This window comes from Nomascus leucogenys, chromosome 4 (assembly GCF_006542625.1).
Source record: "Nomascus leucogenys isolate Asia chromosome 4, Asia_NLE_v1, whole genome shotgun sequence".
Lineage (NCBI taxonomy): Eukaryota > Metazoa > Chordata > Mammalia > Primates > Hylobatidae > Nomascus > Nomascus leucogenys.
Window position 1 is genome coordinate 105,721,334 of NC_044384.1, and position 25,170 is coordinate 105,746,503.

Below are 25,170 nucleotides of genomic sequence, written 5' to 3' on the forward strand. Positions count from 1 at the left end.
ATCTGGCTTTGAGCTCCTTCCTTCCCTCCTTTCTTCCCTCATTTTCCTTCTATCTATATTTTTTTAAAAGACATAGGGAAGATAGGTTTTATTTTTATCTCTAACATGTATTGGGCACTGTAGGACAGGCATATCCTAAGCACTGGGAGTAACAAAGGATGAAACCAACAGAAATCTCCATACCTGTGGAACTGACATCCCAGTGGGTATGTTTATATATAGTATCTTCCACTTGCACAGTGCAAGTGTTCAATGATTATACATGCTTTATGCTGTGGTGATTTCAGTTTGGTTTCTTTATTATGTTTCAGCCCATCTTAGATGTCACAAAGCCAAAACTTGCTCCACTTAATGAAGGTGGAACAGCAGAACTCCTAAACAAGGTAGTATTATTGTTTTGAGAAATGGAAAGTCTCTAATTCTGTCCCGTCATTGCCTAGGGTAGAGAAACAGAAGTGGAAGGTTTTTTTCAGGTCCTCTGAGGATAATTAGTCCATTACAGTAGTTTTACTTGATGGTACCCCATGGGCCAGAAGAGGGCATACTTAACCTTCTAGAGAGCCTGAAGTAGCTCCTGATCACACCTTTTCAAGGTAAAGTGAAGAGCATGAAATTTTGGACAGCGTTTATTGATGGACATTTAAAGTTTGTGATCTGTGGTAACAAGGAGAAGGGTTTTTAAGTTTATAAAAATTATTTATCAATTAGCCGGGTGTGGTGGTACGCGCCTGTAGTCACAGCTACTCGGGAGGCTGAGGCAGGAGAATTGCTTGAACCCGTGAGGTGGAGGTTGCAGCAAGCTGAGATCACACCACTGCACTCCAGCCTGGGCAACAGAGTGAGACTCCATGTCAAAAAAAAAAAAAAATTATTTATCAGCACAGGTTGAGTATCCCTTATCCTTGGGACCAGAAGTGTTTTGGATTTGAGATTCTTGAATATTTGCATTATACAGACCCCAGTTGAGCATCCCAAATCCAAAAATCTGAAATCTGAAATGCTCCAATGAGCATTTTCTTTGAGCATCATGTCAGCACTCAGAAAGTTTCTGATTTTGAAGCATTTCAGATTTCAGCTATTTTTCATGACCCTTGTATTCTCAACATTATGCTAGATGTTATTAGAAATAAAAGTAGTGTAATACCTGCTCCCTTGCCCTCAAAAATGTAATAGTTTGTTTTTTTGTTGTTTGTTTTTTTGAGACAGAGTCTCGCTCTGTCGCCCAGGCTGGAGTGCGGAGGCGCGATCTAGGCTCACTGCAAGCTCCGCCTCTTGGGTTCATGCCATTCTCCTGCCTCAGCCTCCGAGTAGCACCCACCACCACACCCAGCTAATTTTTTGTATTTTTAGTAGAGACGGGGTTTCACCATGTTAGCCAGGATGGTCTTGATCTCCTGACCTTGTGATCCTCCCGCCTTGGCCCCCCAAAGTGCTGGGATTACAGGTGTGAGCCACCGTGCCCAGCCAAAAATGTAATAGTTTTATTGGGAAGGTAGAACTGACGTTCTAGAAATAGAGACCAGAGAATACTCTCCTGTGTGCTACAGGTGTCATACTGGGTAGCAGAGAAGACTCAGTTGTGTGTGGATAAGAGTAGGTGAGAACAGGCTCTTGGGTAAGGGGGTACCTAAGCTGGGCCTTGAAGGATGAAGACCAATTAAATTGTAGAGGAAAGAGAAGTGAGTGTGTTGGGCAGGAGAACAGAACAGGCAGTGGTCAGACAGGGGGCGGCATGACTTGAAACAGAGTGCAGTGCTCTCTGACTGGGCTGATGTGTTTGTTGGAGTCTAGTGAAAAATAACACAGGTGATTCGAATGTTTGAGCTGTATAAGAGCAAAAGTGTTTGGCCTCAACTCAGTCAGAAGCATCTGTGGGCTTGAGCATGGTACTGAAGTGAAGGAGTTCTCAGGATAAGGGGCAACAGTGTGCAGTATAGGCTGAGAATAGACCCAGGATTTGCAGGACCAAGTAGACGAGAGATGGCAGGGAAGGGGGTCTTTGGAAAAAACTTGAAAACAGAGGACTGAAAGAGGAAAGATGTGTCTGAGAAACTGAAAGAAAAGAAACTAGATGTCATAGAGCCAAAGCTGACTCACAGATACTGAGGCTGATAGGCTGGGTGAAATTGGGATATTACCAAAATATCAGTAGTGCATTTTTGAGCTATTATGTAATTTAAATTAAATTTAAAAATTAGATTTTTAAGTGAAACAAGGAATAATTTCAAATATTAAAATATTTTGGTTAATATAATAAAACTTGAATTTACTCACAAAGGAAATTTTAAGACTTCAAGAAGAGAATGAGAAATTGAAGTCAAGGTTGAAGACCGTTGAAATACAGGTAACTGAGAAATGTTTTGACACAATTATTGAACTGCCTACAGACTAAATACTGAAAGTGTTTTGTTTAAACTTCACTGTAGGCTACAAATGCACTGGATGAAAAGTCAAAACTAGAAAAAGCACTGCAAGATTTACAGCTTGATCAAGGAAATCAAAAGGTGAAACAAGTTTTAGCTACCTTTTTCACATTTTTTAAGTAGAATGAAGTTATAAACTTAAAATTAAGTCTTAGTTACTGCTTACTGTACCCCATCCCCTGCTACTCCCTGAGACGAATGCCTCTATTGTCATGTGCTGGGACATCCTTGCCCCCAAAAGGCCTGGTGAGAACCAGTGGCCTTCCCTCTGTCCATCCTCCAGGGCAGAGGGGACAGTACATAGCTCACGCACCTGCAGTTTCCCTGGCATGCAAGATATTCTCACCATTTCCTGCAATTTCCCTGGCCTGCAAGATATTCTCACATTTATTTTTTAAGTTTTTGTACAATTTTCCTGGTATGCAAGATATTCTCACTTTTTTTTTAAGTTTCCCTTCTCACTTTGACATCCAATTACAGTGGAGGGGAAAGGAAATGAAGAAAAGAAAGGTTTTTAATTGGTTTATATTTGGGTTTTATTATACTGAACATTACTTAAGTTTGCCTTTGATGAGTGTGACAAAATGATTAGGAATCTGCAGATGCATCTGTACCCACCGGCACTGTAGAGTACAATGAAATCCAGTGTTGTAGTTCTTCATGCTTGTCTGAATGTAATGACTGAATGTCACTCTGCCTGCGGGAAGTCATTATATGTACAGTCTGTCTGCTGTGGACTTTCCATTGAGTGTGCATGCTGCAGTATGATTTCCTGTGAGCAGGACCATTTGGGTAGATATTCAGTACAGCATTGGCTTTTCTAGTGGTCGTACTCTCATTGCAAATGTCTGGTAAACAATCCCAAAATCTGCTTCACTGGGCTTTTGCTAATCTTTTCTCCATGAAAAATTTCAAACATACACAAAACTAGAGAGAATAGTATAATGAACCCCCATGCACTCATCACTCGATTTAGCAGTTACAAGTGCATGGCCAGTCTGGTTTCATTTGTACCTCTACTTTCTTCTTCCCACCCGCCATGTTTTTTTGAAGCAAATCTCAGACATTGAACCATTTTATCTGTAGATATTTTTAAAATAGGAGGATACTTCTTACATAGCTAATGATTTTCAACCATTATATGCCAATGACAATAGATTTATAAAAACACAAATGTTCCAGAACAGCTTTATAATTTCTCATAAGTCAAACAATTACAAACACATTTGGATGATGAATTTATTTAAAAGCTTTTTGGGGCTTTTCTCCAATTTTACTTTAAGATTTTGGACACAAGAACAACCAGTGAATAAGTGCTTTTATTAGTTCCAATGAAATAAAATCTTTTTTTCAAAGACCAGATTTCAAAAATGAGGAAAGATTTTGTTTTTCTTTTGTTGAAAGTACTTTTTTTTTTTTTTTGAGACAGAGCCTTATTCTGTTGCCCAGGCTGCAGTGCAGTGGTGCAACCATGTCTCACTACAACCTTAACCTCATGAGCTCAAGTGATCCTCCCACCTCAGCCTCCCAAGTGGTTGGAACCACAGGCATGTGCCACCATGCCTGGCTAATTTTTATATTTTTTGTAGAGACAGGGTCTTGCTTTGTTGCCCAGGCTGGTTTCAATTTCCTGGGCTCAAGCAGTCCTCCTCCTTTGGCCTCCTAAAGTATTGGAATTATAGGTGTGAGTCACTGCTCCCGGCTGAAAGGACTAAGTGTTTCTTCATCTACATATTCACCAATTATAGACCATTTTACTGTCTTATCAATACAAATGTTTTTTTCTTTCATGAATCTTATCCAGTCAAAAGCAAGATCCAGGAAGAGAGAAGATCCTGTCTTATGCTATAGTTGTCAAAGTATGCAAAAATGTACATATCTCATAAATATAAAAAACTTAAAATCTTAAAAATTTAGAAAACCATGTAATCAGTAATTGTGCTGTCATATTATTTCCTTGTAAATAATGACTAAAACATATGTCTATTAAGTTTTTGGTATAAATTATATTACTTTTATCATTTTTTCTATCATTTTGAAGAATTCAAACTTCTTTGAGGATTTTTTTAAATTTGGCTTTTCAAAATGAAACCTATTTGCCATCTCAACCCTGGTGCACACATCTTGGTTGGAAATACCAGCAGTTCACAAATCATATTTTATGTATTTGGAATTCAATGGCTACTGAGTGTCGGCTGTGTGCAAGACACCACTTACCCAGGGCTGACAATGGACTGGCCTACTGGTGACTCTGAAGGGGCTGGCACTTACCTAGGCTGGCAAGGGAGGCTGGCATGCACACACAACATACATCATTTTTTTCATCTCCTGTGATGTTGAATCACCATTCTAAAACAGTTATTTTTAGAATATCAACATGAAATTACATCCCTGCATTTATTTTTCATAGGATTTTATAAAGGCCCAAGACTTGAGTAACTTGGAAAACACTGTCGCTGCTTTAAAGAGTGAGTTTCAGAAGACACTTAATGACAAGACAGAAAACCAGAAGTCACTGGAGGAGAATCTGGCAACAGCCAAGCACGATCTACTCAGGGTTCAGGAGCAGCTGCACATGGCTGAAAAGGTCAGAAGACCATGTTTAAGGGATCTGTCTGTTAATGTACGATTAATGCACACAGTATAGAGGAATACATGTGGCTAAGATAAACGTTGAACAACTGCAAATTCAGATTTTTTTTCTCAAGGTATTAGCCAATATATTCTAAAGATTAATCATTTCTGGGCACTGATATTCTTCCATCTTTGGTACTAAAATATCTGTGATAATAAGACATCTCCTCCCCCTCTACGGCATGGTGAAATGCTCCTCTGTAGGTGGCTTGAATCCTGCCCTGCATCCCACCATGTTGCTCTTCTGCTCCTTCTTCCCACAGCCTGCAGAGGGATGAGGGACTGTTTTTTTTAGGGACTTCTATACTTTCATCATAATTTATATAAAATATGTAGAGAGCTAGATTCTTCACTTTGGGGATTAGACTCTTAAGAATATGGGAGTTGGGCCGGGCGCGGTGGCTCACACCTGTAATCCCAGAACTTTGGGAGGCCGAGGTGGGCGGATCACGAGGTCAGGAGATCGAGACCATCCTGGATAACACGGTGAAACCCTGTCTCTACTAAAAATGCAAAAAAATAGCCGGGCGTGGTGGCAGGCGCCTGTAGTCCCAGCTACTCGGGAGGCTGAGGCAGGAGAATGGCATGAACCCGGGAGGCGGAGTTTGCAGTGAGCCGAGATCGCGCCACTGCACTCCAGCCTGGGTGACAGAGCAAGACTCCATCTCAAAAAAAAAAAAAAAAAGAATATGGGAGTTGAGGCCGGGTGCTGTGGCTTGTGCCTGTAATCCCAGCACTTTGGGAGGCCAAGATGGGAGGATTGCTTGAGCCCAGGAGTCCAAGACCAGCCTGGCCAACATAGCAAGACCCCCATCTCTATAAAAAAATTAAAAATTTTTTCATATAAAAAATGGGAAAAAAGAATATGGGAGCTAAAATTTAACTAAATTAAAAATCCTTTTGCTAAAATACACAACTTTGGAACTTGGGAAAAAAGTGTGCTTATTTTACTGGAAAATTAGTTTAATATTTCAAATAGATTTATCATATCCAGGGCTTGAGTTATTTACCAACACTGTACTTGGGAAAATGTTACTATTTTATGGCTTCTCATTTGAAAGAATATATTTTTAAAGTTTGGATAGTCTTAGTTTTATATAAATGTGTCCTTTAAGGAAATTAGAAAATCATTAGCAAAATATTAGTAAAATTCAAGCAAAAAAACCTGCATATTTTTATCACATTTGTTATCTCTTTCCTTAACTATTTTTGTGGTAATGGGCTGACATTTTTTACTAAGCAGGAATTAGAAAAGAAATTTCAGCAAACAGCAGCTTATCGAAACATGAAAGAGATTCTTACCAAGAAGAATGACCAAATCAAAGATCTGAGGAAAAGACTGGCACAGTAAGCCACACTGATCCCGCCTTTGGATTTCTCTCTCTGGATTGATGTTTGTTCTCTGTTAAATCTAAGCTTGTTCCAGAGAGGTCAAACCAGTGGTAGTTGCTGGATCATTTAGTCCAGAAGCCTTCATTTGAGGAAAGTGGAGGAGCTCCGGCCTGACCTTATCTATAATGCCCACCAGGGCTTCTTTTTAGGTTCATCTAGGCCTTTAGACTCACACAGGCCTACAGTAAACTGCTCTTGGCAATGGATTCACTTAGCAGGATGTCAGACAGGAAACACAGCAAGCTCGCAGGACAGCATTAGGTAGTTCTCTTCTCCTCAGTGGTATACTCTAAGCAGTCCAAGAATTGGTCTTACTGTTCCCCTAAGTGACAGTTTAAGTTGGAGAGAATGAGATTCATGCAGATGGGTGTCATAGCCAGCTTGGCTTAGAAGTCCGTGTTCTACATAGGATTAGTATCTCTCGTAGCAGTCACATGATACCCAGTTAAGGGTATGTCCAGTTAAAAGAACTCATCGCACAAGGGGAAACCTAAAGTGGTGGCTCCCACCACGTATTTATAGTTCATTCATAGTCCTCCAGGTCCAGATGTGGTCATCAGATGTTTTGCCTGGAAACTGAGTTGACGTTTTACCTTTATCAGAGTTCCAGGGGAGCAGAGCTAGAAAGGGAATTCAAGGTGAGATTTGTCCTTAGAGAAGTAGATTTGCTAGCCCTTTACTCATATAGTCGTATCAACTATTCTTGTCGATATGATGCTTGAGGTAATTACACGAAGTTATCACAGGTCTAAATGCCAAATATAGAGACTTGGAGTCTTAGCAGTGATCTGGCCTATCCTCCTACCTGACGTAAAAATCCCCTCTGAGTCACCTCAAAACAAAGTTGAATGTGTCCAACTTCTACCATAGCAGTAATTTGAAGTGAGAAATATAGTGCCACTGCTTCAAGTAAACTTATTTGGTAATAACAACAACAAAAGCTATCCTGACATTGTGTTCTTAATTTATATCTCCAGATATGAACCTGAAGATTAAAACTGAAGATTTCATCTGGAAGCTACCACATGCAAACATACAAGCAGTCTCACCTCAGGCATGTATTTTGAAGCATTTTGTCATATCCCCTCTCTTTATTTTTCTAATATTTAGACTTCTAATATTTAGAACTAGAGTTCCTATTTTCAGCTAGTTGAAAACAGAGAAAACCTAGTGATTCTGTCTGGTCATCCCACACACCTCTCTACTGAGTGCTCCAGAGTCTTAGCTCACATGCACTGAGAATTCTTTACAGCAAAGAAGAGATTTTTAGAGTGGGAAGAAGAGGCTTATCCTTCTGCATTAGTATAAAGAGTCTGTCTTTTTAATAAATGTTAAAGAAGCTAACAATGTTTGTACTTATGCATTCCCCATGGGTAAAAATAAATAATAGCATTATTAAAGATAGTTATTACTATCTTTAATGTGAATTCTATTATGGGTAGCCTTTTTACCAATTATAAGGAAAATTTACAGCAGTGAACATGAACATTCACTTAGCTTCCTCAGTCTCTGCATCTTAAAGACCATTTATCAGAGGAGGCTCAGCATTTTTTGCAGCATAACTTTTCGTGAGTCTGTATTACTAATGGATAAGTCAAATCCATCCTGCACTTCTACAGTTTAGGAAGTATCTGGACTCAGAATAAATGTAATATTTATACTTGTTTCCAGAATGTTATTTTACATTTTATGTTAAATAAGAACACTTTTTAAAAGACTTATGTTCAACATAAAATCAGCTGTCAGACTTCAGGTTAGACTTTATTTATGTGGGTCTATAATAATTGTATTTTCAAGAGGTTTTCACTATATTTTTATTGGCCTGGTTTTCTCAGACGATTTTGGACAAATCATTAGAAACTGGGCATCATATCCACAGTTATGTAAGGCAGTGATATACTATAAGGATAAACAAAGTCAAGTCCATAAAGCAATAATCCCTCAGAAGGAAAGTCCTTACTTTTCACATATTAATATTTAGTAATTTTTCCTGCTTCTAAAAGTAAGAGTATCACACCCTAAATGAACACTATCTACTAAGAGACATCATTCCACTTCCACAAATGAAGATTTTATTCCAAGAAACGAGTTTACTGATTGGAGCATAGGGCTTGTTGTTATTTTTATTCAAGCTTTTAGTAATAGCCTTGAATTTATTACTTTTCTTATAGGCTTTTTGTTAAGATAGTGAAGGAACAAATGTTAAAGGGTAAGATAATTTCCCTGCAAAGGGACACAGAAGGCAGTCTTAAGAAGATGAATGGATCAGAGAAGGGAGAGAATAAAATGCAATAACAAGCCAGCATTTACTATGTATTTTCTCCTCACCTCTCTCTCCATATTTAGGTCACTTAGCAGTTTCTATGCCCTTTTGGAGCTTTTGTTGAGGGCATCATTCTCACCCTGTATTTCTTTAGCCCTAAATTGACACTCTCTCCAAAAATCCATTCCATTGTATGTGTACCAAGATGTTCTATATAATTCAGAAGCAGAACTCTTGGCTAAAGGGCTAGTGTGGCCTTCAGAAACCATTCAATTATTTTCTCCCTACACCTTTGTCAGTTTGATACCAGTGAGGAAAAAAAGGCATGTTGATAAGAAACCTATATTGCTAGGTAGAATTTGTACTTGTTTTCTTGGTAGAAGTTTTGAAATATTCTGTACAGTATGTTCCTATTGTTTAATAATGAATTCAAAAATATTTCTAAAACCTTAAAACCAACTGTGCCAAGCATTAAGATAAACAAATATGATGTTCTTTGACGTAAATCAACGTGATGATTCTTTGACATGTAAACACATTTTAGTGTTTCTGGTTTGTCATTTTTGTTGTTGTTGTTGTTGTTGTTATTTACTCTATACCCTTTAGCAAAATAGTTTTAAATTTTTATTGTTTTTAGTAGTTTCCCAACTTTAAGATTTATCTCATTTAACTGAGAAAGAAAGCCTTTTTCATATATATATATATGTATATATATATATATAGGATTTCTAAGGATGTTTGTTTGAGCCTTGATTAGACTTTTGATGTGCTAAGCCAGACAGGCAGTCTGTACATTGGTGGCCATCACAATGCAGCTTTGGTTTAATTTAATTCAGGCCTGCTGCTGAGTTATGCACAGACTTTTTGTTGACCAAAATAAAATATAAAGGGTTTTCTTCTGTTTGACATTTAAGTGTTCATTTTTTCTCTTTATGCATTACATTTTAACCTATATTAAATAAATGTTTAAATGATAATTTGCTTATGTCTTATAAAACTCAGCATAAGAAAAATACTGCCCTACCTTGACTGTGTAATCTTATTTGATAAAGCCTTTGCTATTCATTATTTCCATTCTGATTAACTGAAAGAGATTTATAGAGATGCTCAAATTTTAAGCCCTTGGTGCTTTTAGATATATATTGGTTGCAAAAGTTTGGCATTAATGATTTCCCTCTGCTTATGTGTAAATGCCTATGTTCCAAAGCTTTGCCACTAGATATTCAAATCATAAATTGTCCTTGCGATAGTTTACTGAGGAGATATACCTAATGCTAAATGACAAGTTAATGGGTGCAGGAAATCAACGTGGCACATGGATACATATGTAACAAGCCTGCACATTGTGCACATGTAACCTAAAACCTAAAGTATAATAAAAAAAAAAGAAAAAAAAAATCATAAATTGTCATGTAAGCCAGTCTTCCAGAAAGAAAAGCGATTTCAGCAAAATGATATTTCACATTTAGACAAAACAGTAGTATTTAGACAACAATATTTTGACAAAACCATTTTCAAAACTGCTTAGGAAAAAGGGGAAATATTATACTTAAAGGTAATGACCTCTGTCTTGAATAGAGATGAGTGGGTTGGTGACAACTGGTTTGGAGGCTTTTGTTGGGGGCTGTGGTGTCTTTTGCATTGTGTCATCAGTTCCTTCACCAAGTAAGCCTGTCGCTGTTATTGCCTATTGTAAAACATGAATTGATGCGAAGAGTAGTCAATCTCTTACATTATATGAAGTATAACTCCGTCTCTTTTTTACCTATAATACATCCTTTAACTTTTACAGATTAAAAAACCACTGTTAGACAAAGCAAAATGGAACTTGGAAAATCCTTTATAGTTTTGTAAAATAGCAGTGGGCTTACTGTCAAATTAACTAACAGCTTATTAAATGGATTTTCATGAGCACTTGGAAAAGAAACGTACCCACCAGGAGCCAGCATGGGTCTCCCTAGTAAGAAATCAGGTACGGCAGGGCCAGTTGTGGTGTCTCATGACTGTAATTACAACGCTTTGGGAGTTCCAGGCGGGGGGATCGCTTGAGGCCAGTAGGTCAAAACCAGCCTGGCCAATATCGCAAGACCCCATCTCTACAAAAAATTTAAAAATTAGCTGGGCATAGTGGCATGTGATCACATCATATGGCAGACTAAACTCGTTTTGTCTTTTTTTTTTTTTTTGAGACAGAGTCTCACTCTGTTGCCCAGGCTGGAGTGCAGTGGTGTGATCTCGGCTCACTGCAAGCTTCACCTCCCAGGTTCAAGCCATTCTCCTGCCTCAGCCTCCCGAGTAGCTGGGACTACAGGCGCCCACCACCATGGCTGGCTAATTTTTTTATATTTTTAGTAGAGACAGGGTTTCACCATGTTAGCCAGGATGGTCTCGATCTCCTGACCTCGTGATCCGCCCACCTCGGCCTCCCAAAGTGCTGGGATGACAGGCGTGAGCCACTGCACCCGACCTCATTTGTCTTTTTAAAAGCATGAGAGGTATAGTATGTCAGAATTTCAGCAAGGTGCTTGACAAAGACTTCATGATAGTCTTGTTGAAAAGAATCTTAGGTGGGTTTTCCCAAATGTAGACTATAGGATAAAGATTTGGGTGCAGGTAGTTTATTTGGGAAGTGATTTCAGGAAATCCTGTGGAAGACTGAGGAACTGAGACAGATCGAAAGAGTCACCACTATGGGCAACTGGGACCCAATCCTGCTGGGGACCCTCTGAGACATGGTACAGAAAACATCTCTGAATTATTACACTGAAGGACAAAGTAGCTGGGAATATTATCCACCACTTTCCATCCCTCACTGGTTGAGGTTGGAAATCTGAGGTATTAATTCCTTGCCATGTCCAGCCTGCCTGGATGTGGACCAAATTCCAGAGAATGCTCTCAGGCAGAGACTCCTCCAGAAGCCAAGCATGGGAACTGTCTGCTTGCAAACTCGGGAATAGATGGGGAGCGACTGTTAATGGGTCCTGCATTTCATTTTGAGGGGATGAAATGTTCTGGAATTAGATAGTTGTAATAGTTGTACAACTTTGTGACTATACTAAAAATCACTGAATTGTATACTTTACAATGATAAATTTTATATGTGAGTTATGTCTCAATTAAAAGAAAACCTCTGGGAATAAATGAAGGGGATATGTTGAAGTAATCACCAGCATCTCCAGCCGTCCACCCCGCTCTACTGTACCGCCTGGTGTCCCACGTTAAGTTCACTTTCTCTCGAGGATAATGGCTGGTCACAATATTTTTAAAACAATGAATACAAAAAGGAAAACATCAACGAAAAGGTTAGTGGGACAGGCTGTAGTCCTGTCTGTTGCGTATTGGTCCTGAAGCCATAATTAACATTTATCATCTCCCTCTTCTACTTATTCTAGATTCCCCTCACCCTCAACCAGCACTTTTGCTGGTCAGCATGGCTGGCCTCATGAGATGACCTAGACTTTCCTTTCTTAGATGTCTGAGCCCCTGATCATTTTGCCCCTGTCCTGCTGTATTTGTGAAATTTCTCATTTATTGTTACCCCCACATATCACCAAGAGGTACCCCTACACTACACCCTGAACCATAGAGAGGTACAAAGCCCTTCTGACTGTGTACTCAAAACTTGCAGCCTTCTGAGTGACCCAAGAAATGGTCAGAGCAGTATTCCTAAGTGTTGTACATGCTGACTTCAGAATCCAGATAATACTACCTAGTGCTTGCCTCTCTTAGTAGTAGAAGGTACAAAATGCAATAACTGGCTCTTGACTTGGCAGGATGTCCCAGTATTCCCTAGATTGTTGGACCTCTGACCTCTGAATCTTTGTAGGAATTACCTCCTTCTCTCTGGTGCATGTGTCATAAGGAACACTCAGATTATTTGCCAGTTCATTCCCGTTCACCAGGTCCAGTTAACATTTTGTCATCCACCTGTTGGACCAGGATGATGTTCTGCAGAATGTCACAATGATCAAGGACTTCTTTGGACTGTTTTGTAACAGAGCAGGAGGGTTTATATGCTCCTGGAGCAAAACTGTGAATGTATTATCTGACCCAGATGAATTCAACCTGTTCTTGCTTCTCTTTTCTGAAGGGGATTTAAAAGAATTCATTAACCACATCTCCAGCCTCATATCAAGTGCTGACTCGAAGGGATGCTACATCTAGCACAGCAGCTGCTATTGGAGTTACTTCTTGGTTTATGTTAGTCCACTGTCATCTTCCACTTTTGCTCTGTTTTGCTTTGCAGGAGCCATTCAATGGGATATTGTGGGGATCACTGTCAGTACTCCTGGGATGTTGCCTCTGATTTTGACCAGGAGTGGGGAGGGGGTGGGATGGAGAGAGCATTTTGGAGCATTAAATAAGCCTTTTCTACCATTATGGCTCTTATCCCTCAGGTCAAGAAACCAATTTTGGGGTCTCTCAGTTAAGTGCACTCATCCCATTTATCCTCTCAGAAACGAGGGAGATCAGGGGATTGACCCACAGGCCTACTGGATCTGCCCTGAGATAGCCTTGGGTCAGAACTTTATAGATTGCCTATCTTATATGTCCCACTCTAACAAGAGGGCTGTGATGGCGCTTTAGATTCCCTGGGTATGTCACTCAGGCCCTGTGTTGAGTAGTTCTTGAAAGATGTGTATATTCTACTTTCTCAGTGTACAGTTACTCTGAAAAATGGCCATGGGGCTCTTTGGGAAAGATTTGAGACAGTGTGTATTATTTAAGATTGCTATAGTGCTGCAGGGCTTCTCCTCAGGAGACCCAGACTCTCCTTCAATCCACGGGCTCTGGAACTGAGAACTGACTAGGTCTGGTAACTATGAAAGATCAGGATTTTCCACTGTGGTGGCTGACATCGGTCTTTTACTCATCAGCTGTTTGGTTGGTTGGCTTGGTTTCATAACAATAACTTCATTGACTGCCCTTTCACCTCACCTCTAGGAGCGCCATAATCTATTAGCCACTGGTCCTTAGCTCCCTGGTTGTTCTTCTGGCCTTGCGGCCCATTAGGTTACTGTATTCATTTTATTCCTCTAATGTCTGAGTGCAGCCATTAGTTTTTTGTTCTGGAATCCTTCCTATCATAGGAGGCCCAGTTATGTGCCAGCATATTCTGTTGTCAGTTCTAGCCAACAGAAGACAGCCACCACTGAGCTTCTCAACAATGCTAATGTCCCCTTACCAACGCAGTCTTTATTGTTTCAGTGAAGGAAATACCCCTGCCCATGGGTGGGCTCTCTCACCTTATATCCATTCTAGCATGTCATCCCTCTGAGCCTTCTGACCCCTCCTCAGCACTCTTGTTAAGCAGTTGTGGAATCTCCACCTCGTTTTTGGCATACCATCATCCTCAAGCACCAAGGCCCATTGCAGCAGTGTATTAGGACTGGCTCCATGTGTTCTTACAAACATGCCAAATCCTGAGTCACAGAAGACAGTCTATGTCAATAAACTCTTTCCTTATCCAACTTCTTTTCTACTTCCCACTAAGCCAGCATCCTGAAGATCCATAACCATACATGTTCTTCCAGTTTCTGCCAGTCCAGGTTCTGTTCTTTTGGGGGACTAATCCATTTCTTCTCAAAGCAGGATAATATTTCTCTGCATAGGGCATGCTGATATTCAGCCCTATTTATTGGTTTAGAAGTAATAAGTGGAAGTAGGGACAGATCCTGAGGAAGACCCAGGTTATCTTGCCAGTCTCCTTTCAAGAGAGGCCTTGGAATGGCTTCCAGGTGATAGGAGGCTACTCTCCTCTAGCAAGGGGGAGTGAGCCACTTCTGCTAGACCCAAGGGTTCAGAAGAATCTGGGGTACCAAGGTTGTTGAGGGCATTTGCCCAAATGGGCCCCTCATATCTCAGAGTCACACTCCTTCCCAATCAAGGCCCTAACTTAAGCAAAGGAGACTTTCCGGGCAAGTGAATTTGTTCTCCTTTGAATCTGCATCACTGCTGTAATCCAATCATGGGCCAGATTCTCAGTACATTCTGGCTTCTGCACATAGGAGATGTGGGTTCTTTTAAATAGAGACCTGGGGGCTTTCTAGTTGTCAGGGCATCTCTTCAGGTAATAGTTGGCTAATCAGAGCCTGTCTTCTTTCATTCCAATCCATACCCAGGTGGGAGTGTTGGTAACTGACCCAGTAGTGTGACAGGGTTTATCACCACTACACTTACTACTAGCAGTGGGATCCTTTTGTCATCTGGCTGGCATCAAGTCCAGTGTCTGATCTTGAGGCCACTTTCTAGGGCCATTTCTGGCACCGGATGTTTTATTTTGGCTCCCCCAAAAGCAAAACCCTGAGGCAGGGATCTTGGTTGAAGTGGGGAGGGGATCCCAGAAAGTGGGGTGAGGGTACGGAGGCATGAGACAGGAAACGGAAGAAAGGAGATAAAAGGTGTGTTAATGAGCAGGTTAGCACTGTGGACCACTGCGCTCAATGCCACTGAGAAGTGAGGAAGCTGGGAATGCATCTACCAGGCCTTCATTTATCAAGATGAGGGTTACTCCTGAGATGTTAACTCCTTGTTGTTGGACCTAGGCTGAACATGCTTCCATAGCCAAGAAAGGGCTTCAGGTGAAGAGACACAGAGAACCTTCTGCAGGCCACATTCCAGGCTGGGATAAGGGGAATTGGGTGTGACATAATAGCATCTCATCCCACAGTGAACTAAGAAGATAGAAGAGCAAATGCAATGAATATTTGCATGCTTTCAATACTTTACTCATCAAAGGGTCAACTCGACTTAGAAGAAATTACAAATCCTGCTCAGCATTTTCAGCCCGGTATGCTCACGTGGTCAGGCCACAGCTGCCTTTAAATAGTAACAACTCTGAAAAAAAAAAAAAATAACATCCCTGGACTGAGTGCCTGGAGCAGAGCCTGTCATTATGGACTCAAGTATCACAGGTGCTCAATCCAAACACTTGTGAAATTGACTTCTGTTTCTGGCCAAGTACTGCTTAAGCCATGAAAAACCTTAGTGGGTAGGTTGTAAAAGAAATCAGATATTACCTATAAAGTAATTTCCTAACACTAAAATTTCTCCATATAAATAACCCAAACTTCTTCAAAATCAGACATTAAAAACCTTTAACACAAAATATAATTTCCTGCCTTCTTAAGCAGTGAGTCATAAGCATAATCTTATCTTTTCCTGATGACTCAAAGTCATTATTACAAGTGTCAATTATTGTCCTGTACTACAGTGCCTTCAGGGCTGCTGAGGTATGGAGCTGTTTGCCCTTTTAGTAAGTGATTTATAAGCACTGTTTTTTTTAAACTGCTTCATCTACCTTTTATGGTTTATGCATGTTCTTTCCTTTTAGGCTGGTAGCTAACACTGGTTTTGTTTGGTTTGCCAATCTCTGTTGCCATTTTCCAAGGTGGGCTTGGAAAATAAATGGAGCCATTTATTAGGATTGTACGTAGCCTCAGGATGAGGGCTTAAGGGACTCTGTGTGTGAAGAGCCTAGGCTTTGTGGCATCTTTGCTGCTCCAAGACCTTTTTAGATTGCTTTATAAGAGAATGTTAGTCTTCCAGATTACCAGCTTTGTTTCAAATAGTTGGGGTTTCCAGGTAAATAATTTTGAATAAGTGAGATTGTGTGCCTTTTATTTACTTCTCTTGCCTTATAGCACTGGCTAGGACCTCTAGTACAACGTTGAATAGAAAAGATAGCATCTTTGCTTCATTCCCAGTCTCAGGGAGAACACTTTAAATATTTTACCAATAAGAATAATGCTTGCAGGCTGGGCACAGTAGCTCACGCCTGTAATCCCAGAACTTTGGGAGGCCAAGATGGGCAGATCACCTGAAGTCAGGAGTTCAAGACCAGCCTGGTCAACATGGTAAAACTCCATCTCTACTAAAAATACAAAAAATTAGCCAGACGTGGTGGTGCACACCTGTAGTCTCAGCTACTCAGGAGGCTGAGCAGGAGAATAGCTTGAACCTGGGAGGCAGAGGTTGCAGTGAGCCAAGATCGCACCACTGCACTCCAGCCTGGGCAACAGAGCAAGACTCTTCTCAGAAAAAAAAAAAAAGAATAATGCTTGCTATATTCAGTGTCAAATTAAGGAAGTTCTTTTTTATTCCTAGTCTGCTAGAAAAGCTTAAACTATAAATGGGTGTTGAATTTTGCAAAATGCCTTTTCTACATCTGTTGAGATGATATAATTTTTCTCTTTTTTCTGTTAATGTTGTGAATGATATTTAATTTCTTACTGTTAAACTATCCTTAGAGGCCTGAAACATACTCCACTTGGTTGTTGCGACAGGTGCTGTAGAGAACGGTTCCATCCTGGCCCAGATGCTGTACGGGCAGGGGTTGAGCCACAGTTATTAATAATCTAGGTCTTGGCAAAATGCCTCATGATTCTCCCAGAACAGAGAGGATGGGAGGCTTGTGAGGAGTTGCCCCGAGGCCAGCTCCTCTTGCCTCCCTGTCTTTCCTGCGAGGGTTTTGATGAGATTCTGAAGTGCTCAGAATAGATCTGCAGAATGCAAAACCACTTAGCTGCAGTCTAGGCTTGGCTCCCCAGTAACAAAGCATCCCACAACTCCTATTGCAGTCATCCTTCCCCTTTTGAGTAGGTGTTGTCCTTTTTGGAGTGTGAGAGAAGGACCCAGGAACCTAGCACCTTTGGCTTACCCACTTACTTTCCCTGTCTGTGTAAGTAATCAACTGCCTGAAACTAAAAGCAGCTCATATCATTACCATCTGATTTGGCCTTGCCTTGGCTGCCACTGTGTGCAGATTATTCCTAATCTCCATTCAGGAATAAAGGGACTATGGCCCCAGCCACTGGAAGACCTGCTAGCAGCTGGCCCTTCATTGTCTGCCACTTGAGCACTGCCCAGCTGAAGAGAACCACCTCGCCCAAGTTTATGCTCTCTTTCAAGGTGGCTGCCTCCAATAACAATCAATGGAGACATAACTCTCTCACCCCAGTGTGGGACAGTGTCAAAGTGTGTCTCATCCTCAGAGCTCCCCACGGGGCTGACAGCCATGCCACTGGGCCTGCCCAGTCCTGCTGCCTTGACTTCCTTTACACCTGTTGGCCCCAAGGCTCCCTCCTGATCGACATCCTGCACACAATCTTGGCCTCAGAGTCTACTCCCCCTTATTTTGAGGTATAATTTACAAGGGTCCTGTTCTAAGACAGTGATGATATACTATCCTTTTTATATCTTTCTAGTTCCAGTTAGCTGATAAATTATTGAAGGTTTTTCCTGACTTTTTAATGATCGCCATTCTAACTGGCGTGAGATGGTATCTCATTATGGTTTTGATTTGCATTTCTTTGATGGCCAGTGATGATGAGCATTTTTTCATGTGTCTGTTGGCTGCATAAATGTCTTCTTTTGAGAAGTGTCTGTTCATATCCTTTGCCCACTTTTTGATGGGGTTGTTTGTTTTTTTCTTGCAAATTTGTTTGAGTTCTTTGTAGATTCTGGATATTAGCCCTTTGTCAGATGAGTAGATTGCAAAAATTTTCTCCCATTTTGTAGGTTGCCAGTTTACTCTGATGGTAGTTTCTTTTGCTGTGCAGAAGCTCTTTAGTTTAATTAGATCCCATTTGTCAATTTTGGCTTTTGTTGCCATTGCTTTTGGTGTTTTAGACATGAATTCCTTGCCCATGCCTATGTCCTGAATGGTATTGCCTAGGTTTTCTTCTGGGGTTTTTATGGTTTTAGGTCTAACATTTAAGTCTTTAATCCGTCTTGAATTAATTTTTGTATAAGGTGTAAGGAAGGGATCCAGTTTCAGCTTTCTACATATGGCTAGCCAGTTTTCCCAGCACCATTTATTAAATAGGGACTCCTTTCCCCATTTCTTATTTTTGTCAGGTTTGTCAAAGATCAGATGGTTGTAGATGTGTGGTATTATTTCTGAGGGCTCTGTTCTGTTCCATTGGTCTATATCTCTGTTTTGGTACCATCACCATGCTGTTTTGGTCACTGTAGCCTTGTAGCGTAGTTTGAAGTCAGATAGCGTGATGCCTCCAGCTTTGTTCTTTTGGCTTAGGATTGTCTTGGCAATGCAGGCCCTTTTCCACCAATCTTCACAAGACAGACTAGTCTGGAATTTCTCTTTCTTATAAAACATGTTATTTGAAAGCCACCAGCAGTGTTTCTGAACCAATAACTGATTCACTTTTTCAAAGAGCTTGATCCTGATCATATTCAATGAAACCTTTGAATACTTTGAGCAGTGTTTACTCCACTTCATAAATGAAATCAGTGATCTGTCATCAGAATTAAGCCCATCTTGAAGGAAAGAACAGGGAGATAGTGAGGTGGGTGGGGATAACAAACAACTACCAGCATCCCCCAGAAGAGCTGCTCTGTTTGCCCCACAGAGATTTTCTTTCTTTCCTTCTTTTTCCTTTTTGTGGAGAATGGGATCTCACTGTATTGCCCCGGCAGGTATTGAACTTCTGGGCTCAAGCCATCCTCCTGCCTCTATAGCAGCGTTTATCTTTCATCACGGAGGCTGCTGGTTTGTGTTCCAGGGGCTTGATGCAGCAAGGGAGATGTCACTGCATGGTCCACAGTGTGGGCTCTGCTAATGGTGTCTTCTTGTGCGTACATGCTTGGGAGAGCTCTCAATAATCAGCAGCTATCTCTTTTCTGTTGTTGGGGTTTTATATCTTTTGCTTCCTTCTACTGTACCTTCTTGCCATATATTTTTTGACTCTGACACCTTTAGGCCTGCTCCAGAGTCTATATTGGGTATTTGCTTTAGACAATTATTACATTATTCTAAATAAATAAACCACCTTATTTTATCACCTTTTTGAGGTATAATTTACAATAACATGTACTCCTTTTAAAGGTACAGTTTGAGGAGTTTTGGCAAATATAGATAGCCCTGGAACCACCACCACAATCAGAATAGAGGACACTTTCATCACTTCACCAAGTCCCTTCATGTCCCTTTGCAGCCAGGCTCCCTGACCCTGTTTGGTCCCTGAGCAACCACCGAACTGCTTTTTCTCTTGACAGCTTCGATTTGCCTTTTCTAGAATTCACATGATGAAATCATACAGTATATTCTCTTTAATATCTGGCTTCCTTCACTTAGCAAAATGTATTTAAGATTCATCCATATTGGTGTGTGTATAATAATTCATTCCTTTTATTGTTGAGTAGTACCTGCTAGTGTATAGATATGTCACAATTCGTTTATCCAACGAAATCTTAGACTACTTTAATCAGTGTTTATTAACTTTATCAATAGAATCAATTATTTTTAAGTTTGAATGCCTACTGTGTGTCAAGCATTGGTATTTGAAATAGATTGTGAACAGAATCATAATCTGTACCCTCAAGGAGCTTACAGTGACAGCATACAGAAAATAATAAATAGTAAATAAATTATGCAGTATGTGTATTAGTTTCCTAGGACTACTGTCACAAATTACCATAAACTGGGTAGCTTAAAACAACAGAAATTTACTCTCTTGCAGTTCCGGAGGCCAGAAGTCCTAAATGCAGGTGCTGGTGGAGCTGGTTCCTTCTGGAGGCTCTGAGGGAGATGCAGTCCATGCCTCTCCTATCTTCTGGTGGCTGCTGGCCATCCTCACCATTCCTTGGGTTATAAACACATCACTTCAGTCTCTGCTTCTGTCTTCAGATCACCTTCCCTTTTATCTTCTCCTCTTCAAGACACTTGTCATTGGATTTAGTGCCCATCCTAATCCAGGATAATCTCATCTCAAGGCCCTAACTTAATTACATCTGCAAAGACCCTTTTTCCAAATGAAGTCACGCTCATAGGTTCTGGGTAGATGTATCTTTTGGGGGGCTACCTTTCAAACCCCTATAATATGTTAGAAGAAGAAAGTACTCTGGTAATAATAATAATAGAGTAGAACAAGGAGGATCAAGAGTGCTGGAGGGATGCTGGACGCAGCTTCAGCAGGGTGGTCAGGATAGACCTCATTGAGGAGACACTGAGCAAAGGATATGAGAAGCCATTGCAGCAGGGTTGTAAGCCTTGGAATGATAAAACCTGATACTATTTAAAAAGGACGACTCTGGTTGCATTAAGAATAGACTGTTGGCCGGGTACAGTGGTGCATGCCTGTAATCTTAGCACTTTGGGAGGCCCAAGTGAGCAGATCACTTGAGTCCGGTTTGAGACCAGCCTAGGCAACATGGCAAAACCTCATCGCTACAAAAAATTTAAAAATTAGGCAGGTGGTACGTGCCTGTAGTCGCAGCTACTCAGGAGGCTGAGGTGGGAGGATCACTTGAGCCAGGGAGGTGGAGGCTGCAGTGAACTGTGATCATGCCACTGCACTCCAGCCTGTGTGACAAATCGAGGCCTTGTCAAAAAAAAAAAAAAGAATAGACTGTCCTTGGGCTAGATTGTGAGCAGGGGTGAAGAGGTGACTGAATATTAGTAGTCAGCTGGGTGTGGTGGTTCACGCCTGTAATCCCAGCACTTTGGGAGGCCCAGGCAGGTGAATCACAAGGTCAAGAGATCGAGACCATCCTGGCCAACATGATGAAACCCCGTCTCTACTAAAGATACAAAAATTAGCTGTATGTGGTGGTGCGCACCTGTAGTCCCAGCTACTCAGGAGGCTGAGGCAGTAGAATTGCTGGAACCTGGGAGGCGGAGGTTGCAGTGACCCGAGATTGTGCCACTGCACTCCAGCCTGGCAACAGAGTGAGACTCCGTCTCAAAAAAAAAAAAAGTATATTAGTAGTCATTCAGGTGAAAGATGGTAGTGGCCTAGACTGAGGTAGGAATATAGAAGTAATAAGGGTGAGCCAGGCATGGTGGCTCATGCCTGTAATCCCAGCACTTTGGGAGGCCAAGGCGGGAGCGGATCACCTGAGATCGGGAGTTCGGGACCAGCCTGACCAACATGGTGAAACCCTGTCTCTACTAAAAATACAAAATTAGCCAGGCATGGTGGCACATGCCGTAATCCCAGCTACTCGGGAGGCTGAGGCAGGAGAATCTCTTGAACCCAGGAAGTGGAGGTTGCTGTGAGCCAAGAGGGAGCCATTGCACTCCAGCCTGGGCAACAAGAGCAAAGCTCTGTCAAAAAAAAAAAAAAAAAAAAAAAAAAAAAAGAAGTGATAAGGGTGGTTAAAGCTGGATTTCTTTTTCAATTTAAGTAAAACTTACGTACGCAAAGTGCACAAATCATAAGCGTACAGCTCCAAGAATTTGCACAAAGTAAACACTATCTAAGGTACCCAGATGAAGAATCACTCATTATCTGCACCCCTAGAGGCCTCCTGTGCTGGCCCCCAGGCACCATCTCCTTCCAAAGGTAACCACTCTCCTGACTTCCTTTTTGAACTTTATGTACGTGAAATCATACAGCATAGACCCTGTTGTGTCCAGCTTCTTTCAACACTGTGCTTGTGAGTATCATCCCTATTGTTGCATGTAGCAATTGTTTTTTTGTTCTCATTGCTGTATAGTGGCAATATTCCATAATTTATCCATCATACTGTTGCTGGACATTTGGAGTTTTGCTAGTCTGTGGCTAATACAAAGAATGCTAATATAAACATCTAGTGTGGATCTTTTGGTGTAGGTATGTACATCTAGGAGTGTCATTGCTAGATCACAGCATATATGAATGTTCAATATTAGTAGACACTGGCCCCCAAATTTTCCAGGTGTCCAATTTACACTCCCATCAGCAGTGTCAGAGAGTTAGGTTCTGGATATATTTTGAAGGGAAAACTAATAGACTATCAGCACAGATTGAAAGGAGATGAGAGATAGGACTCAGGATGACTTCAAGGTTTGGGGCTGAGCAACTGCTAGGCTAGGCTTGGTATCAGCAGAGATAAGGAGCTGGCTTTGGGAAGGGAAGTGGGCAAAGATCAGAAATTCTCTCTTTTTTTTTTTTTTTTGAGACAGAGTCTTGCTCTGTCGCCGAGGCTGGAGTGCAGTGGCACGATTTTGGCTCACTGCAACCTTCTCCTCCTGGGTTCAAGTGATTATCTTGCCTCAACCTCCCTAGTAGCTGGGATTACAGGTGCCTGCCACCATGCCCAGCTAATTTTTACAGGTGCCAGCCACCATGCCCAGCTAATTTTTGTATTTTTAGTAGCGACGGGGTTTTGCCATGTTAGCCAGGCTGGTCTCGAACTCCTGACCTTGGGCGATCCACCTGCCTCGGCCTCCTAAAGTGCTGGGATTACAGGCATGAGCCACTGTGTCTGGCCAGAAATCCTCTTTTAGACAAGCATGAAATGCCTCTCAGGCACCCAAACGGGGATGTTAGGAGGCACCAGACATACAAGTCTAGACCTCTGAAGCGTGGTCTGGACTAGAGATACAACATTGGGAGTTATCGGTGGAGAGGGCTTTTAAACCATTAAAGAGGTAGGCACACCAAGGAGGTGAGTGTCAGTGAGAAGCCCTAGGTGCTCCAACCCCAAGGAATCAGGGAAGAAGAGACATCAGCAAAAGAGATGGAACAGCAGGGGCCAGTGAGAGGAAGACCAAGAGAGCGTCTCCCTGGATGCTGGCTGGGGAAATCACATCAGCAGGAAGGAATCATTACCTGGGTGGCATGCAGCTGGCAGGTCCAGGAAAAGGACAGCTGACTGTTGGATTTAGCTATGTGGGGGGTCACTAGTGTCCTTGACAAGTTTTGTTGGACTGCTGAGGGGCCTAGCTGAGGTGACTGTGAGAAGTAACGAGAGAAACTTGGAGACAAAGTAAGCATCGACATCTCTTGATGGGCTGGGCTATAAAACAGAGCAAAGAAAAAAAGGGGGGCATAAGGTAGGTAGAAAGGAAAGTAGAGTCAAGAGAAGGGATGTTTTTCTTAAAATATGGTGGTCAAGACAGGCCTCACTGAAGTAGAAGCATGGTGTTTGTCTTTTTTCTGCTTCGCCACCAGAATGTATCCTCCAAGGGGGCGGAGATCTGCAGTTGTCTTGTTTGTTGCTGCATCCCCCACATCCAGAACAGGGTCTGGCACATAGACTTGATAACTCTCTTAAATAAATGAGCAAATCGGGCTTGATAAACAAGAAACACATATAACATGCCAAATAGTGCCCAAGGGGTACAATGAAGAAGGAAGGAGAAACAATGTTGGGGTGGTAGTTGACATTTTACATAGGGCTGTCACTAAGGCTTCAGTGACAGGGAGACTTTGGAGCAATGATAGATATATATAGTGGTGGAGGCCTAAACCAAAGCATGAGGCCAGAAAAAAAAAACTCATTCACAGATGATATAATTGTGTACGCAGAAAACACACAACAATCTGAATTATCCAAATAGAGAATTTAACACTGCTAGAGATAGAGCCACTCCATATGATTAAAATTTTAACCCTCCAAAGATATAACAATTTAAAGTTTGTCCTTAATGGCTTCAGATTCTATAAAGTAAAAATTGACACAATTAAAAGAAAATAGAAAAATTCACAATCATAAGGGAAGATTTTAATACTTCTCTCAGTGATTGATGGAATACACAGACACAAAATCATCATAAGGTTATAGAAGATAGGAACAATACAATAGCAGATTTGGCCTAATAAATAAAACAAACTGCAGCATCCAATTTTTTTTCTCTTTGTGCAAATACAGAATATTTATGAAAACTGGCCACACACTATACCAAGTCTCAACCACCTGGGTGATGGCTACAAGAGCACTTGTCTTATAATTATTATTTATACATGTATTTATTTTCCATAGTATGCTCTATGCCATATATACTGTATTATAACACAAAAAGTACGGCATAGGCTGGGCGCGGTGGCTCACACCTGTAATCCTAGCACTTTGAGAGACTGAGGCAGACGGATAACCTGGGGTCAGGAGTTCGAGACCAGCCTAGCCAACATGGTGAAACCCTGTCTCTACTAAAAAATACAAAAAATTAGCCAGTTGTGGTGACATGTGCTTGTAATCCCAGCTCCTCAGGAGGCTGAGGCAGGAAAATTGCTTGAACCCAGGAGGTGGAGGTTGCAGTGATCTGAGATCACACCAGTGCACTCCAGCCTGGGTGACACAGCGAGACTCCATCCGCCCCACCCCACCCCCCCAAAAAAAAGTACAGCATAAGTGAAACAAAGCATGGCAGACAATGATAACACGTCATTCTGGGTAGGCTGTATATTGGGAAATGGAAACCAAGTCAGAAGGGAAGTTTTGGGAGCACTTAATTCCCTATAATACAGTAGGGAATTGATTTCGCAAAACCATTCCCAAGCAGTTGAGCTATTTTCAGACAATATAGCACCTTGGCAAGCAGGGAAAAGATTTTGGGCTCCTCAAGTTCATGAGAGGAAATTGCTGTTGCATCTATGACAAATTATCTTTAAGACCTTTTCCTGTTGACTCTGAATGTATTTTAGAAGAGAAATTTTAACAGTGGGAAGGAGCAGGCAGAGGTGGACCTTAAACAAGGGACATTGGGGATATAGAAACTGGAGGGGAGCCAGT

At 41.3% G+C, this 25,170-nt stretch overlaps 1 protein-coding gene across 3 annotated transcripts in view; it reads left to right on the forward strand.

Annotated features, from left to right (window-relative positions):
* LZTFL1 (leucine zipper transcription factor like 1) overlaps positions 1-7,861 on the forward strand; it is an 84,879-nt gene extending 77,018 nt beyond the window's left edge. For all 3 annotated transcript variants that reach the window (XM_003256976.3, XM_030811967.1, XM_003256975.4), the window contains 6 exons: positions 312-383; positions 2,279-2,344; positions 2,427-2,504; positions 4,834-5,010; positions 6,301-6,404; positions 7,427-7,861. In XM_003256976.3, coding sequence (XP_003257024.1) covers positions 312-383; positions 2,279-2,344; positions 2,427-2,504; positions 4,834-5,010; positions 6,301-6,404; positions 7,427-7,445 — 516 coding nt within the window. In that variant the 3' untranslated portion in view covers positions 7,446-7,861. The remainder of the gene's footprint in view (positions 1-311; positions 384-2,278; positions 2,345-2,426; positions 2,505-4,833; positions 5,011-6,300; positions 6,405-7,426) is intronic.
* The last annotated feature ends 17,309 nt before the right edge of the window (positions 7,862-25,170 follow it).